A 12685-nucleotide genomic window follows, 5' to 3' on the forward strand; every position below is an offset into this window, starting at 1 on the left:
CGGGGGGCGCAGGTGGGTGAATGGGGCGGGAGTGTGGGGAGGGCGTTGGGAGCCGGGACCTGGCGCCGGGACAAACCCCTACCTGAATCTGGCGGCTCCGACGGCTCATTCCGGATTGAAGGGGGGCACACCTCCCGCCCCCGCAGCTCTGCTGCTGCCCCCTCCCCCTTCGGTAGGAGTGTCTTTTCTGGGGCGTCCAAGGGCCCAGCCGCTGTCCCCCTTCTCGTCCTCCCCAATCCCAGCGTCAATTTCCTGCGTGGCTTGGCTGGCGTCCCTAGGTCCCAGGTCCCAGGGTCTCTCAAATACTTTGCAAACATTAATTAATTCCGGCCCGGGCTGGGTAAACAGGGAACCCGTCCTATCCCTGGGGAGGGCCTGAAGCTGAGATAGGGCAGGCGAGAACTGAAGCAGATAAGGGCTTTCTGTTGAGGAGAGCGGTTGGGGGTGGGGGCCGGGTGCAGGGCAGAGTGGTACCTAGCTGTCTCCAGCCAGGGCCCACTGAGGCCAGGGTCTTGACACCTGTTATCAGTCTAGGGCCGTTGTTAGTCCAATGCCAACTACTCCATCAATTCAACCATGTGCAGGTCGCAGCCCCCCCCCCCCACTGCAGTCCCCCCACCCTCCGCTGCCCCCTTTTGCTGGCCATGTGGTGTCACATCTCTGGGGGCTTGGGAGAACAGCGCTGGTACCCAGTAGCCCAGGGCTGATTCTGGACACCCCCCAGGTTCACGGTGAGTTCAGGCGGTCACGGTCAGCCAGGCCCCTGTGGATTCTCTCAGTGCTGTTGGGAGTCCTGCTGGAAGGGAGGCTGTGTGGGGGGTAGGAGGGCTGCCTGTGCCAGTAGGGAATTTTGATCCGGAATTGTAGCATACCCTGCGCTCCTAATCTCGGCACCATCCGGGCCTCTCCCATTCCCCTCCTCGTTCAGCTGTGGAATCCCCTGGCCACTTGCCACCCCCGCCTCACCCCCACACACGTGATCTCATGTCTCTGGTGTCGGAACTTCTCCAAAGCATGGAACCACATCAGGACCAGCCGCTGTGCTGGCCTCCACCATCCGGGCCCTGTGCCTGAAGCCAGGGCTTGCACATAGTAGGTGCACAGCAAAGACCTCCGGTCACGGTGAGGGAACAAAGGGAAGGGGTGGGGAGGGCAGAGAGCTTGGGGCAGGTGGTGTAGGACATCCCCTCTTCAGGCTGTGAAGACGCATCCAAAAGTCTGCCGAAAAGTGGGATGGAAAGATAGTGGAATGTCCGCACACGCTCCTTGAAGCGCTCTCGTTTGGTATTTGAGCGGCGCTTGGAGGCTTTTGGGAAAAGACCGTCTTGAGACCCTTGGTGAGTGCCTGGCCCAGGGCCAAGCACCCAGTGGGTACTTCTTAAGCACCTGCGGGATTGAACTGGGAGAAAGATGAGGCTTTCGACTCCCATAAACACTCACGGTCTTGGACACCCACAGGGGCAGTTCTACCCTGCCCTATAGCGTGGCTAGAGCCGGAATAGACTCAATCCCAGTGAGTCTGGAGTTTTTGGTGCGATGTAACAGGGTCAGAAAACATCACCGTGTCTGCCCTTACCTGCCCTGGTGCAGGCCACATCTCCTCAGAAGGGCTTCCCTGGGCGGGCTCCTCCCAGCATGGCACGACTCCCTCCTCCCTGGCCCTTCCTGCTCCAGGAAGCCGGGTCCTCAGGAAACGGATCCCAGGGCAGGCCCTGGAGACCTCTGAGAACCCTCCTGGGGGGTTCTCCTTCCCCCTGCCCACAGCTCCAGCCCCTCCTGAATTCTTGCAGGTGGACCCCCACCTCCCCAGCCTGGCATTCCTGCCTGTGCAAGCCCCAACAGAGCTCTCAGGCCTCCCTCTTCACAGGCGCCAAGCTCCACTCCTGCTCTTGGGAGCTCATCCGGGTCTGGGAACTCATCCCGTGCGGTGCGGGCTCCTTCTCTTTCTCTGTGCACCTGTGTGTGCCCCCTGCCCTCTGCAGCTTTGGCTGCCCGGGTAAATCTCTTCCACCCTCAGAGACCTTGGGCAGCGAGGTCTCTTGTAGGAGTTCACCCTCTCCGGACAGAATTAACCCCTTCTCCTTTGTGCCTTTACCTGCCTGGCATAAACTCCTGTCGGTGCTAATAACATCGTTTTACAGTTAGCCGGCGATCTCTCTGCTGCCCATCTGACGCCGGGCACCTTGCCGGGGATTAACTGATTAATTACACCGCTCATCCATTCACCACTGTACTGGGCGCCGGAGATTTGCAAGTAAGGGGGCTGCACGTCCTGCCTTTCCAGAATTTAGAGTCCTCGAGGGAATGGTTTCTAAGTACAGGAAGGCCGCGCTACTCCAAGGTTGGTGGCCACAGCATCCCTGAAATCTTGTGAGAAAGACAGATGGGGTCCTCCTGAATCGGCACCTGTGTTTTCAACTCTGTCCCCAGGGGCTTCGAGGACACTAAAGGTCAGCAGTGTGAAACCGCCAGCCCATTCCTGGAGAAAGGGAGGCTTTCGACTCCTATAGCGTTACAGTCTCAGAGACCCAGTGGGGCAGTTCCCCCACGTTCTGTAGGGCCACTGCGAATCAGAACTGACTCGAAGGCAGCAGGGAGTTAGGTCAGGTTCAAGTCTGAGAAGTGTTGCTCTAAGTGGTTTGCCCTCCTCTGGCCTCAGCTCCGGCGTGCCCGCTACTGGTGAGCCGGGAGGCCTGGCCAGTGATTTGACCGAGTTCCAGAAAGTGCCCCAACCCACTGCCATCGAATTAATGTGACCCTCTACCGCAGTGTTTCCCAAAGTGTGTGTGTGGTGTGTGTGTGTGTGTGTGTGTGTGTGTGCTGTAAAACCTGACCCCTACACTTTATCTTGGATTATGGGCTGCTGTACAAAAGTGTTTAATTGCCAGGGGGGTGCTGAGTAATTTTTTTTTTTCTGAAAAGGGACAATAGGCCAAATAAGTTTGGAAACAGATGCTTTATAGCAGGGGTCCTCAAACTTCTTAAACAGGGGGCCAGTTCACTGTCCCTCAGACTGTTGGACGACCGGATATAGTTTTAAAAAAAGTATGGACCAATTGCTATGCACACTGCACATATCTTATTTTGAAGTAAAAAACAAATGGGGCAGAAACACCCGGTGGACTGGATAAATGTCCTTGGTGGGCCACATGTGGCCCGCGGGCCGTAGTTTGAGGACCCTTGCTCTATAGCCTTAGTAGTGTGGTTTTTACAGGAGATGTTTGGCTCATCTTTCCCCTAAAGATCAGCTGGTGGGTTGGAACAGCCAACCTTGGGGTTAGCAGCCCGATGTCTAACCCACAGTGCCACCAGAGCTCTTTAGGAGGTGCCAGCAATGCCGAAATGATTTAGGTGAAGACGGGGGTTGTGGTAGGCAGAGGGGCCAATGTAGCAGCAGGGTGGGTGGGAAATGGCAGCCTTTGGCCCCAGCCAGGCCTCTCTGGAGGTCAAAGGAGGAAGCCACACTCAGACCTGCCTGGATAATTAGAACTCCTCAGGGGAAGGTTGTCCATTAACTCTGGGCTGGGGCTGGGGGGTGTGGGTGTGGGTGGGTGTGGGTGGGGGAGGAGGGGCTTGAGAAGGGGATCCCAGAGCGAGCTGCCAGCTTGCAGGAGAAAGCAGGCCCACGCCTGTTCTTGGCAGGAGAGCATGCCCAGGGCTGTGCCCCTGCCTTGCTCCTCCCTGACATTGGGGGCAGCAGAGGCTGGGCTGGAGCTGAGGGATCTGGGAGGTGGACCGACCCCTTGAGGGAGGCTTCGTGGCCAGTCCCCTGAAGATGTCTTTGGAGGGCCCAGACCCACAGCTAGTAACTTGGAGGCATGGAGGTGAACCGGGTTGTGTAGCTGAGTTCCCCTTGCTGGCCACACTGCAGCCACCCTCTGCGTGGCTGGGCTGTGGAGCACCAAGTGCTGGGGGCACTCACAGCCCAGGAAGGTGATCAAGGGAGTAGAGTCAGAAATGGCCTCCTTGTCTCCGCGGAGCACCTTGTCCACCTTCTAGTGTGACCTGTTTCCCAGGTGAGGGAGTACCGAACTCAGGACCCAGGTGTGAGGGTAAAGGTGGAGGAAGCTCGGCCCCAGAGGCATGGCTCTCAGTGCCTCTGTTTCTCTTGCCAGACCTGCTTCCCAAAGCCTGGGTGCACCCAAAGCTGCTCTGACTGTACCCTAGGACTCCTGGGGGGCACTTTAGGAACTTAAAAAAAATGCCAGTGCCCAATAATCACCCTATGGAGGTAAGGGTGGGGTTTGGGTGTCGGGAGCTTCAAAAACTCCCCATGTGACTTTAATGTGGTCCCAGGCCTGGGAGCTCTGATCTCAGGCTGGGAAGAGCCTGCATGACAGATATTCAGCTTGGCCCGCGGCCCAGTAAGTCTTCGAGTGCTGTTGCCGGAGTCCACGCCAGGCAGCACACACTGGTCTAGGCACCTGGACCTCCCCAGTAACTGAGACCCATCTTCTGCCCTTGAAGAGCTGACATCTTGGAGGGAAAGGACGAACTAGCCAAACCAAGAACAAAAAATCTTATCATTGTGGATGAGGGAGTGAGTGCAAAGCCCATCTGTAGACAACTGGACATCCCTTTCCAGAAGGGTCCCGGGGAGGAGACCAGCCAGTCAGGGTGCAGCGTAGCACTGATGAAACATAGACAACTTTCCTCTAGTTCGTGAATGCTACCGCCCCCTCCCACTATCATGATCCCAATTCTACCTTACAAATCTGGCTAGACCAGAGCATGCACACTAGTACAGAGAAGAGCTGGAAACACAGGGAACCCAGGACAGATAACCCCCTCAGGACCAACATTGAGAGGAGCCATACCAGGAGGGGAAGGGGAAGGTGGGAGAGAAAGGGGGAACCGATCGCAATGATCTCCATATAACCCCTTCCCTGGGGGACGGACAACAGAAAAGTGGGTGAAGGGAGACATTGGACAGTGTAAGACATATATATATAATATATATAATATATAAATTATAATAATAATTTATAAATTATCAAGGGTTCGTAAGGGAGGGGGCCAGGGAGGGAGGGGAAAATGAGGAGCTGATACCAAGGGCTCAAGGAGAAAGAAGATGCTTTGAGAATGATGAGGGCAACACATGTACCAATGTGCTTGACCCAATGGATGGATGGATGGATTGTGATAAGAGTTGTACGAGGCCCCAATAAAATGATTAAAAAACCCCCAAAACGTTAGCCAGACCAAACTCACTGCCATTGAGTGGCTGCCGACTCTTGTGGGCCCGTTGGCACAGAGTCAAAGTGCCCCTGTGGGTTTCCGAGACTGCGGCGACTCTTCACAGAAACAGAAAGCCTCGTCTTTCTCCCAAGGAGAAGCTGGTGGTTTCGAACTGCTGACCCCAAGGCTTGTAGCCCCACTGGTAACTGCCGTGCCACCAGAGTCCTGTACACAAACAGCAAACAGTTTTAGATCCTCGTGATCAGACTTAGTAGCAGGATAAGGCAAGGAAGGGGACAGGGAGTGGTGGGCGGTGGTCCTTTTCCTCGGAGCTCAGGGAGATGTAGGGCACAGGCCTGCCCTCAGGGAGTCAGCACCCAGCCCGCGAGTCCCCCTGCCAGTGAACGCATCCAGGGTGACCGGACAGGACAGAGAAGAACTGCCCACAGGGGTCAGCCCCCGCCCCCATCTAGAAGACCCTGGCTCTTAGCGCCCTCATGTACCATGGGATGCAACGCTGCCTGATCTTTTGTCTGCTGCTGGACTGCTTGTGATCCGTACGATTTTCACCCACTGCTTTCCCGAAGCTACCTTGTTTCCCTGAAAGTAAGACACCCCCCAAAATAAGACCTATTTACAGTTTTACCTCTCGCTGAAATATAAGGCACCCCCGAAAATAAGACCTCCCCGAAAATAAGCCCCCCTGAAGCTACCGTAACTCTGGACTCTGGACCGTAGTGGTGGGCGCCGCCACAGCCCACTGTTGGCCGCAGCACAGCCGGAGCAGACAGGAAGTGGGAGGTCTCTTTTAATAAAACAATACACAATAAATGTGCACCGTATTCTTCTTCATGGACAAATAAGACATCCCCTGAAAATAAGACCTAGCGCATCTTTGGGAGCAAAGATTACTATAAGACACTGTCGTATTTTCGGGGAAACAGGGCAGGTCCCCAGGCTTTTCTTTCTAGTCTGTCTGAGTGCGGAAGTTCGGCGGAGACCTCTTCAGCAGTCTAGCTTCACACACGCTCCCGCTGACCCATGGTGTCTGGACTTGAGCAGCACTGGCTGGGAATGGAGCCCAGGGCTTCAGCGTGGCAGGGGAGAATTCATCACTGTCTCCGTGGGTGGGTGCAGCTCAGCAAGGCTTCCCGAGGAGCAAGCAGGGTGTTGGATAGGCACTCAGGTAAGAGGTGGCCACGCTGGGGTACGGGTCGGTATGGGAGACAAGATTTGAGGGCGATCTTAAAGGTTGTCTTTTTCTTGGTCTGCTTTCAGAGATGGGGCACTTCCCTACTTCTTCTGGCTGCTGGCTTTGGGCCCCTGGGGTGTCCCGGTCTCCTGGCATGTGGCCCTGTCGTGCCGGTCATAAACACTGGCTCACGGGCTGGGAGACTGAAATTCATTTTGCAGCCCCTGTTCCCTCGCTGCCTCCTCCCAACATCTTCTTGAGACTGACACCCCCCCCCACCCCCATTCTTCCTCTGCCACCATCCTCTGAGTGAGCTCGCTCTTCTGCTGGATGCCCGGACCCTCAGGATGGCCTAGGAGATGGGCCAGTGGGCTGGGCCCTGGCTGAAAAGTGGGTGATGCCCTTCGGGCTGAAATGGTTTCCGAGTCCCCTGGATCTCCTTCAGGAGGAGCTGGGTGAGACAGCCGCTGAGGGTCTAGTGGGTGCGAAGTCCCTGGAACACAGGTCATTCCCAGAGGTGGGGCTCCCCCTCCCATGTCCACCACCTTCCCCACGGGGGTTTCAGACCCGTCCTCGGTGCCCATTTCATTGTGATTTCACTGCACTCACCCTCGCCTGTAACTCAAGGCCCTCAGCTAACCCAAATGTATCAAAGCAGTTTAGTGTTTGTTTTTCCCTCCTTCTGATTAAAAAATCAGAACGTCCCATGGAGAAAACACGGAAGCCATAAATAAAAAATGACCTGTCACAGGGCAGTGGACACACTAACCTTCTGAACAAGACCGCTAGCCTCTCGGTCTGTTATCTCTCCTTGGGGGCTTCTATCAGGGAGGAAGATGAAATCCTCTACTCTCGTAAAGCGTTACGCTGTCGGAAACCCACAGGGGCACGTCTCCCCTGTCTGCAGGGCCGCTTTGAATGGGAAGCCACCCGGTGACAATGAAGGGGTGAACCTTTTATATTTGTAACCCCGTCTTTGTCAAACCCTATCAAACTGCACCCCCGGCTTCCTGGGCTGCTTTGTGGGGGTCCTGGCCCAGGATCTGCATTCCACAGGGTGCTTCCCTGGCCGCCTGTACCTTTACTTCATTAAACCCCCCCTGGGGCTGCGCAGGGACCCGGGCGGACGCTAGAGATCCTCATGTGAGAAGTAGTTTGCCGTGAACTTCGGTGTCCACACTGCCCAAGAGCTTGTCCAGTTGTCCTCTGAGGATAAACTCCCAGAAGTGGGGCTAGGAGATCACAAGAGAAGGCCCTCTAGTGCTGGGGGGAGGGTGGAGGGTGGAGGGTGGAGGGGGTCTGACTCACGGAGTGTCATGTGTCTGAGTATTGTACCAGGAGGCACGGGCAGTAAGACCGGCCTCGCCCTCCTTTGAGGGGGGCTGGCTGAGAGGTTCCAGCAGTGGGGGGCTGTGATGGGAGGGAGGTGAAGCTGAAGAGGCCCTGAAGGTTCCTGTTGTAGCCACTTGCTCACTCTGCCCTGCCCTACATTCCTGACCTCCCCACTCCCCTCCCCTCCACCTTGGCTCCGTGGGGCTGTGGGGTGGGGCTGTGGCTTGTGGTGGGGTGGGGGTAGGGTGAAGTGCTGGATTGTAGGGTGGGGCCATGCCAGCCTTTCCTGAGAGCCATCGTCTTTGGTGGGAGAGCTCTGGGTTTCTATCACCCCTGCACACACATGTCTGGGTGCCCTGGCTGGCCACCTCCACCCCACCTCTCCAGCCATCAGCCCATGTGGAGCTGTGGGTGAGGAGAGGAGGTGGGCAGAACCCACATCTCCAGGAAGTTCACCGGCAAGCCTGCATGCCGTCTGTGTTTGACAGGGTTCTCTAGAGAAACAAAACCAGAACGCTAATAATTATATATATATATATATATATACACACACAGATAGATATATAACATAAGAAACAAACAGTTAATTAAATCATAAAGCAGTGCAAATGGCTCAGTGCAACTCACTCCGGTGAGAGAGTGGTGAGACACTGGCAGTCCTTCAAGTCTTGAGGGCCACTGGGTAGCCCTCTGTAGAGCAAATCAGGCTATCCGGGCACAGGCAGCAAACAGCAAGGCAGGTCACCAACCGTCAGCCAGATGACAGGGTCCGACAGTCCCCAGTTCAAGAGATGTAAATTCCAATGGTGTGGCAAAGCAGGTCTTGAAGGAACCTCAAATTACAGTGACAGTCCAAGGGTTAGGTGTCCCACAGGTAGTGTAGCTTGTAAATGGAGGCACAGAACAAGCAAGGCAGCCGCACACTGGCCCGATGGTCAAAGAGCAAGAGACAAGAAAGGCGAGGCTCGCTGAGCTGTTTATCTCTCCGCCCTTCAATTAACGCCACATGTGTTTATCGACCAGGTTGGCCCAATAAATGAACTGCCTCACCGTCTCTGAGACACCTGCATATGTGCCCAAGGTCTGCCCGGTGAGGAATTTCGAGGTTCGAGAGAGTTTTAGTGACTGTCCTGCCTGGGGTCAGGCGGCCGGCGTCCGTGGAGAGGAAGGAGGCCACTGGGCCTTTCAAGTCTGGGGACTGCAGGTTGCAAGGAGGCTGGGTGTTGGCAGGGTGTGGGCTGAGCAGTGGGACTCAGTGGAGCCGGGTTACAGACCTGGGGACCCAGCCAGGGGTGTTTTGACGTGGGGAGTCAGGCATGAGTGAGGCAGAGCCTGATCATAGGGATGCATTTTTTGGGGGACTGGCAGGAGGGCAGAGCCAGAAGCGGCAGCGAGTACAAATCTGAGCCCAGTGGGAAGCTGCAGGTGTCCGAAGGCAAGCAGATACCTGTGTGGATTTGCTTAGCAAATCTCTCTCCCCATCCGTCAGCCCACCCGCCAGCCTGCAGGAGAGCCAGCCTCTCTGGGTCTGAATGTAGAAACAGGTGACGGTGGTGATGCAGGTGATGGAAGAGATGATGGCAGTGTGCAGCACTGGGACGGGGTGACTCCACCTTTACCTGTGCCACTACCTCGACAAGCCGGTTGGTCCGCAGGAAACGTGGCGGGAACTATTTAGAATGCACCTAGTCCGCCCAAACCAAACTTAACTGCCATCAACTTGACGCCAACTCATGGCCACCCTAGAGGAGGACAAGGTAGAACTGCCCCTGCGGGTTTCCTAGACTAACTTTACCGTGGTAGAAAGCTCCATCCGTCTGGCCCCCGAAGAGAGGCTGGTGGTTTCGAACTGCGAACTGCGGGCCTTGCAGCCACCAGGGCTGTTGTTATCACCTGACGTTAGTAAGGGGCCCCGTGACACTGTTGAGTAAGTGCGGGATTGTGAACTGCAAGGTCAGTGGTGCAAGCCCACCAGGGCTCCCTGGGAGAAAGACGAAGCTGTCTGCTCTGTAAAGATGTACAGCCGGAGAAATCCTTTTCAGGGCCCCTGTGATTTGGAGTGGACTCGATGGCAGTGGGTTTGGGGGTGTTCTTGATGCCAACTCATGGTGACTCCCTGTGTTCCAGAGTCGATCCGCTCCAGCCATAGGGGTCTCTGGGCTGGCACCCTACAGAAGGAGCCCTGATGGCGCAGTGGTTAAGTGCTCAACTGCGAACCATAGAGTAAGTGGTTCGAGCCCTCCAGCCGGTCCTCGGGAGAAAGGTGTGGCGGTCTGCTACCGTCAGGAGTCCCCAAACTCCAAACTCAACGGCCAGCCAGGCGAGTCTAATTCCTGGTGACCCTAAAGGATGGGGTAGAACTGCCCTTGTGGGTTTCTGAGACTTATCCGTTTATGGGAGTGGAAAGTCTCATCTTTCTCCCGTGGAACGGCTGGTGGTTTCGAACTGCTGACCTTGTGATTAACAGCCCAACGTGTAACCACCTGGGGAGGCTCTATTCTGTGCACTGGCTTCGCTACAAGTGAGTAGCACCTGGACAGCACACAACAGCAGCCTGGTCTGCAGGGAAGCAGATCTGCAGTGGGCCTTTCTTCCTCCACAACGCTGGGACGGTCCAAGTGCCAACTTCAAGTACAAACGTGTCAGGCCACCTGGGAACCTTGCCCACCACAGAGACCTAATCATTGTCCACCTTTTGCCATATTTGCTTCATCAGGGTTTTTGGCTGAGATAACAGGGTCCATGGCACACATCGACATTTTTCAGCTTGTCCATCTGTCATTAGTCACCGCTAAGAACTAGGAACATGTCCCCTGGGATCACAATAATGCCGGCGTACTGACTAGGAATTGCCTAATAGCGTCTGAAGCCTAATTCACAGACAAAGGTGCTGTTTGTGCTCAGTCTGCCTTTGACAGCTGGTTTCTTTGAAACAGGATCCGACCAAGCCCCACTTCGCACACTTGGTTCTTTGCCTCTTATGATGTACCGCCTTTACTCCCAGACGCTGGGAGCCCTGGTTGTGGTCGTGATTTCCAGTTGTTCGAAACCACGAGCCGCTCTGCAAGAGAAAGATGAGGCTTTCTGCTCTCATACCGTTTCAGAAACCCAGGGGGCAGTTCTGGCCTGCCCCATAGTGCTGCTGAGAGTCGCCATTGATCATTGATCAATGATCATTGATCGCAGGGAGGGAGTCTGTCTTCTGACACTCGGAGATAAAATAGCTGGGATGTTTTTGCCGGGATGCAGATACAAATCTAGCTTCCTCCTTTCTGCCGAGTCAGGATGCCAGCCAGGGAATCTGACATGCCTCCCCTCATCCCTTCTAGCTTCCGTGATGTGGAGTGTCTGGAGAAGCGGGTCCCAAGCCCCCGCCCCCCCCCCCCCCCCCCCCCCCCCCCCCCCCCCCCCCCCCACCGCCTACCACAGGCTCCTCATCTGTGTTCTGACAGTGCCTGCTATTGGGTGTGGCCTTCCTTGGGTCTGGCCCAGGTCTCGAAGGCCCAGATTCGGGAGATCCGAAACCGGGATCTGGAACTAGCTGTTCCGTTAACTTGTTGAGTGACCTGGGCTGGTTGGTTTCCCGGCAGGCCTCTGTTTTCACAGCTGTCGGTCAAGGAGCTTGGACCAGAGGGGAGCCAGGGTGTCAAGGTCCCTCGGGCATTGTCCCAGTCTGTGGCTCCCCCTCCCGCGGATACCGGGAAGATGGTCCAGCGGTGGTGCCGGTTTCCAGATATTTGCCATCTCTCTTCTAGCTCCTTCTCTCATCTCAGACAGCACTGACCCACCCACTGCCTTTTCTGTGGTTCCCACCTGGGTCTCAAAGTCCACCCGAGGCTGAGTAGGGCCACCCAGGACCTGGGCTGGGTGTGCTTGCCCTGCTCCCTCAGGACCAAAGTCTTAGGGTGCAGACCCCATGGATCTCAGGGATAGCACCCTCCTTCACACCCTTGGAGAGCAGAGGTGCCAGTCAACCCCTCCCCCAGAGATGCAGGGCAGCCCTGCCCACAGACCTCCTGCCAGACCCTTCTCTCACACCATCCCCGCCTCCTCCTCATGCCCCCCACCCTCCAACAGTGCAAGCTACAACTGGGCTGGTGACTTCCAGTGGGTGGAAGGCACACGGCAGGGACTCTCCTCGGGGCTTTGAGGGTCAGCTGGACTGGCCATGGGAGACAAGGATGAGGAGTGGGGGGAGGATATGGCTCCCGTCCTCAGGGCCTGGTGGGCATGAGCTCACTGAGGGTGGGGACCACACCCAGTGCAGTGCAAACAGGCAGGGCAGTATGGTGACCTGGGGTGTCCCGGATCCTGCCACCGTCTGACCAGCCTGGGGGTTCCACCTACCCGCTGTGACCACACAGGACTGTGGGGAGGAGGGCGTGAGGCTTGCGTGTAAATGACTCATGCTTTGCACGGGCTTCTGCATACTGGAGGGGAAGCGTTTACTCCAGTGGTCTTGGCTGGATGTCTGGGGCCATCCGGTTGACAAGCAGTGCCTGTAGGGGGTACGGGTTAGGAAGGATGGGGGGGGCGGGCAAGCGCTACAGCAGATGGTGGGACTTGGCTGGGCAAAGGCTGGACTGCGAAGAAGAGGTCAGTGAGGTGGGCGGAGGGTGGGAGGTCAAAGACTGAGGCACAGGAGAGGAAGTGCTGGGACCACTGCCTGCCTGGGACCCCAGCCCCCCGTCCCCCCCCCCCCTCCCCCAGGCTCTGGTTACAGCGCCAGGTGTGCACCACCCGAAGCCGGGCACCTGGGGTTTAATAAACACACAGAGAAGTCTGGAAGGGAGTGAGTGTGTGATCCAGGGGTGGCTTGGAGCCCAGAGCCCGGAAAAGAACCGACAGAGGTGGGGACAGACACACAGTGGCATGGCGCGCGCCTGCCCCGTGGAGCCAGGCCGGGGACAGCGGGGGCCGGGGCGACCTCGAAAAGCTGCCTCCCCGGTCTGCGGTGTCCTGGGGGCGGGGCCGATGGCCGCC

At 56.7% G+C, this 12685-nt stretch overlaps 1 protein-coding gene across 1 annotated transcript in view; it reads left to right on the top strand.

Moving 5' to 3' along the window:
- ITPR3 (inositol 1,4,5-trisphosphate receptor type 3) overlaps positions 1-12685 on the top strand; it is a 119362-nt gene that overhangs the window by 35390 nt on the left and 71287 nt on the right. The window contains exon 5 of the mRNA XM_045292288.1: positions 12413-12431. Within this exon, the coding sequence (XP_045148223.1) occupies positions 12413-12431 (19 nt within the window). The remainder of the gene's footprint in view (positions 1-12412; positions 12432-12685) is intronic.

The sequence above is a fragment of the Echinops telfairi genome, unplaced genomic scaffold (genome assembly GCF_000313985.2).
Source record: "Echinops telfairi isolate 266 unplaced genomic scaffold, ASM31398v2 ScPeMD7_655;HRSCAF=1070, whole genome shotgun sequence".
NCBI lineage: Eukaryota > Metazoa > Chordata > Mammalia > Afrosoricida > Tenrecidae > Echinops > Echinops telfairi.